The 5,167-nt window shown below is 52.1% G+C and overlaps 1 protein-coding gene across 1 annotated transcript in view; it reads right to left on the minus strand.

The window, feature by feature from the left end:
* Plin2 (perilipin 2) overlaps positions 1-5,161 on the minus strand; it is a 15,447-nt gene extending 10,286 nt beyond the window's left edge. Inside the window, exons 1-3 of the mRNA XM_023715814.1 lie at positions 4,996-5,161; positions 3,061-3,143; positions 973-1,258 (exon numbers count right to left, since the gene is read on the minus strand). Of these exons, the coding sequence (XP_023571582.1) occupies positions 973-1,234 (262 nt within the window). The 5' untranslated portion in view covers positions 1,235-1,258; positions 3,061-3,143; positions 4,996-5,161. The remainder of the gene's footprint in view (positions 1-972; positions 1,259-3,060; positions 3,144-4,995) is intronic.
* Between the last annotated feature and the right edge of the window lie 6 nt (positions 5,162-5,167).

Genomic DNA, 5,167 nt, shown 5'->3' on the forward strand with positions numbered 1-5,167 from the left:
ACACACACACACACACACACACACAATAAATGTAAAAAATAAAAAAAATTAAACAAAAATAAATTTTTTCTTTTTTTTTGAGATAGGGTCTTGTTATGCAGGTCAGGCTGGCCTCGAGCTCACTTTGTAACCCAGGCTGAGCTCAAACTTGCCATGATCCTCCTGCCTCAGCCTCCTGAGTACTGGGATTAGAGGTGTGTGCAAATATTTCTTGAGTCCAATTTCTCTTGAATTTCAAAACTTACTATGTACAACTCAAAAATAAATGTAAGATTGTTTTCACAAGGAAAATCTATAAAAGAGAGAAAGATTAATGTGTTCACAGTGGGGCCATAATTCATATGTCTGGCTGCCAAAAACGTTATGGGTTCTCAACATAGAAACCAGACCTGAGCCTAAATTAAAATTTAAATATGAACCTTTTATTACCAGGCCTGGGACTGCTTGACCATACTCACACAGGAGAGGACAAATGGCCCCTGGGCCCAGTAATAAAAGAATCATATTTAAATTTTAATTTGGACTCAGGTCTGGTTTCTGTGTTGAGAACCCATAACATGTGGGGGCTCATCCAGGATTCCACTAACTGGGATCAAGAGTGGCTATGAACCACCGGTGGCACACATAGGACTGTCCCACCAGGCAGCATAACAGCCAGGGGAGGGGGGTACACACAAGACTGTCCCATCAGGCAGCGTGACGGCCAGGGGAGGTACACGCTGCCCAGGTCAGGCATGCATGAGCCACCTGTGGTTCAAGGTGGCAGAGCATGTTAGTAACTGCCTAGGGAAGGATGGGAGGGCTGACTGCCAACAGACCTGCAGGGTGAGCAGGGCTAAGCACAGGGTCGAAATCTGGGCTGTGCGAAGAGCTGTACAGCCACGGAGGACCAGTAAGCCTTGGGGACACAGTCTCTCTAAATGCAGCCGCCTCTCCTGGCCACACAGACACAGTCCCTGCAGCTCCTGTTACCTAGCTCTTCCTCTGTGAGGGGAAGGTACTGGTCCACCAGCAGCTCCGATCTGCTGAGCGCACTTTCCACTCCGCTGCTCACGAGCTGCATCACCCGACTGTCCAGCACCGTGTGAATGCTGTCATTCACCACGGACTTGGTCTTCTCCACGCGGCCGCTCACTGCTCCCACGGTCCTGTCCACCACCCCCGTGATCGTGCTGGCCACCGAGCCCTTGGCCCCAGCCACGGTCTTCGTCACGGCATCTCTTGCCCCAGTCATGGCATCTTTGGCATTGGCAACGACCTACAAGGGGAAACGCAGATCAGCTCCCAGGGGAACCGTGGGCACAGACACCCATGTGAGCACCGAGGCAGAGACCGAGGCAGGGACCGTCACAGGGCACTAAGACGAAGAACCGGCCCTTCCGCCAGCTGTAGGTCTCTGGCAAGCCGTGAATCTTAGTGAGCCTGAATGTCCTCACCAAGCCTGTCTGCCTAGCCAGCGCCACCCTTAAAGGCTGTTAAAGGCGCAAATGAGGTAAACTGGTAAGAAACGGGCCACGGGACGTGGCTATCCTCAGTGAGACTGGGCACATCCAGGTGGCATGGCGCAGCCAAAGCTGGCTTAATCTAGAGAACGACGACACTCCCTGGGAGCAAGCAGCTCCTGCCTGCACGAGGCACAGCACTCACGCCCAGCGCCCCCGCCCTCCGCGCACACCCCCATGGCCCGCACGCAGGGGAGCTGCCAGCACTGTGTCCTTCTCATCCTTTTTAATGAGACAGGGTCTTGCCCTGTAGCCCAGGCTAGCCTCAAACTCCCGGAGACCCATCCTCCTGCCTCAACCTCCCATTACAGGTGTGCACCGCCACACCCGGCTGGCCAGGTCTCCACCCTGCCAGAAGTAGTCCTGGTCATGTCACCCAGCACAGAGCTGTCTACGTGAAGGGAAGACACATGGGGAGGGTGGAGAGAACACGGTAGCAGGACACCCACCAGAACACTGCCAAGAAACCTTGAAGATACTTGTTACTCAGGAGAAAACATTTGTAGAGCAAACCCCATCTAACTTTTTATGGATTTTTGAGGTAAATTGGTTTTTTTTGTAATATTGTACATGTCACCAAAATTGAAAAGAAAAAACACACCAGCACTGGGGAGGCTGAGGCAGGAAGATGGAGTTATTCTGGGCCACACTGCATGCCTTTTGTTGTTGCAAGCAGCACCTCACTCAAGGGCTAGCCTTTAATTCTCTGGTAGCGCAGGCTGGCCTCTTGACCCTCCTGCCAGGTTCTGTGCTATACATGTTTTTTTTTTTTTTTTTTTTTTTTTTCCGGTATATTAGGGAAGGGTCTACAGGGTGTTCAAGGTCTCACTACTAGATCACACTTGTACTGATCCGCCTGTTTACAGCCTCCCAAGTGCTGGGATTACAGGCGCACACCACCACGCCCAGCCTCAATTGCCATCTCAGCGTGCCCTGGGAGCAGGGCTGGCATGGCAGGCCCAGGCATGGCAAGCCCGGGGATCAAACCCCTGGCTCCTACACCTGTTTGCCGGAGCTTTAATCCGCTGAGCTATTTGGCCAGCCTTTATGCTATATTCTTAATCTGGAAAATTCTCAGACATTACGTGAATAAAAAGATCAAGGGGTAGATGGGGCTAGCACTGCTGTTAGCACTGGCTAGCTGTCCCTAAGGCACGGAGGTCCCCAACAGCATTCCAGGAGGCCAAGTGAGAAGAAAACCTTCCCTACTGTTTCTCCATTTATCTCTGTGTTGGCAGACCCCTTCACTGCTCCGCAGGGCAAAGTCACAAAGGGCACAAAGCCCACACATGCTGGCCGAAGTGGCTGCTGCTTTTCTTGAATACAACCTAACATCAGGGCGGGATGAGAGTGGTCATGATTCTTTCGAAGCCAACCTCAGGGCTGGGGATGTAGCTCAGTGGTGGAGCACCTGCCTAGCCTTGCAAATCCAAGTTCAATCCCCAGTACCATCACCAAAAAAGTATCAAAGATGCAGAAGAATAATCTGCCAATCTGCTTTGCACGGCCTGCGTACACTGGCAGGACATGAGAGAAATATAGGAGGTGGCAAGCTCACCTCGGTCGTCGGCTGATTCAAGATAGGCAGTCTCTCCTCAATCCTGTCCAGCCCCTTACAGGCATAGGCATTGGCAACTGCAACTGGAAGAACCATCAACGGGAAAAGATGAGCGTAAGAGAACGCGGACCTCTTAGCACAGGATGCACTGGCTGGCTTCTCTAGCAGACAGCAAGAGGCTCAGCGTGCTGCTGGCAACTTCTTCCACTAACAGGGAAACAGAAGGAGGCAGCGGGCCAGGCAGGAAGTTGGCCAATATGTGTCTTCCTCATCCATGGGCCCTCACGTTAATGCCAGGAGCAGCCCGACTCCCGCGAACCCCAATTCAGAGAACGGGGACTTAGATCTCCCGAACTGCTCAGAATCAGCCCACGCTCCTCTGGCCCTGGGATTCTTACCAGGAAGCAGCACCTGGGGTCCCCTGGCAAGGCCCAGGCTTGGGTTCAAGCTTCCCGGAGAGATGACTGTGCAAAACACTCATCCGAACTCACCAGAGATCAGCTTGGTTGTAATAATGCTTTTTCTTTCTGATATTCCTGCAGGTCCCTGGCTACCCTTGAAGGGAGCAATTTGATCTAAATCTTTGCTGTTGTTTTCTCTGGTATTGGAGACTGAACCGAGGGCCATGGGCATGCCAGACAAGCACTCTACCGCTGACATACAGCCTGTCCTTTACCTTGCAATGAGACATTCTCACTAAATTGCCCAGCCTGACCTCAAGCTCGCAGTACCTTCCCTCAGCTTCCTGCACAGTGTGGTTGCAGGCCACAGCACCAGGACACCCAGCCATTTTAACGTTTTTCATTGTCCATGTTGTTGTTTTGGGACAGAATCTCACTATGTGGTTCAGGATGGCCCTGAACTCAATGTATAATTCCAGGATGGCCTTGAGCTCACCGTGATCCTCCTGCCTCAGCCTCCTCCTGTGTGCTGGGATTATAAGCCACTACGTGGCTTCGAATTACACATTTTAAATGGGTGGGCTGTATGATATATTAAATCATCTCAATACAGATATTAAAAATAGAAGAGTTCATATACTCTGCACAGTTCCAAGAATGTCAGCTCTCCCAGCTCCCTTTCCTGATGCCTGCCTGGCAATCTGCTACAAAAACACATCTGTAGGGATGGGAAAGGCCAATACAAAGGGCTGCTGATACTTTCTAAGTAAAAGAAGCACCTGTATCGCCCCAGCTACCTGATGCAAGTGCAGGCTTAGGGCCTGCTCTTGTTTTACTGGAATTGATTTCTTTCACTTTTTGGAGTACAGGGGATGGAACCCTGAGCAGGCCAGGCAGGCATTTATGTTGCTGAGCTATATCCCCGGCCCTTTTCCATGTATTTAATGTATAAGGAATATAACAGGGGCCAAGGAGATGGCTCAGTAGAATAAGCATTTGCCTGGCAAGCACAGGACCTAATTAAATCCTGGTTCCAAAAAAAAGGGAATACAATAATAAAAAGGATAAGCCAGATGCGGTGGCATGCCTGTGGTCCCAGTGCTGTGGGAGGGAGGAGGATCACAAGAAATCACCCGCCTTGCACATACAAGGTGGTTTCATTCTTTTTTTTTTTTTTTTTCCCTGGAACCGGGGATTGAACTCAGCCCCTTGCACTTGCAAGGGAAGCGCTTATTCCACTGAGCCATCTCCCTGGCCCCAAGGTGGTTTGATTCGTCACTTAAACCCTAAACATCTGAGATGAGAATCTGTGACCGCTGGGAAGCAGCTGATTGGGGCGATTCCCCTCAATTGTTATGAAGGGCGCTCCTCACCAGTGCATAGCCTAAACAGCTTTGGTTCTGTTTGGAGACAGGTCTCGCGGCGCACTTCGGGCTGGCCTCGGCCGTGCTCCGGCCGGCATGCAGGATTCCCCGTCCCAGCCCCCAACCACGCAGCCCGTGCGGGGCTGCGCCTGGAGGGAAACGGCACTCACGCTGCGGCTCCAGCTTCTGCAGGACCGGCAGGACGCTGGTGACGGCCGCCGCCGTCACGGTCCTCACGCCCTTCTCGGCCAACTCGCACACAGACCGCAGGTAGGGGTGCTGACCCTTGGTGTCGCCGTACAGCGCGGACAGCAGGTCGCACGCGGAGCTCACGAAGGGCAG

This window comes from Octodon degus, unplaced genomic scaffold (assembly GCF_000260255.1).
Source record: "Octodon degus isolate 3935 unplaced genomic scaffold, OctDeg1.0 scaffold00044, whole genome shotgun sequence".
In the NCBI taxonomy this organism is placed as follows: Eukaryota; Metazoa; Chordata; class Mammalia; order Rodentia; family Octodontidae; genus Octodon; species Octodon degus.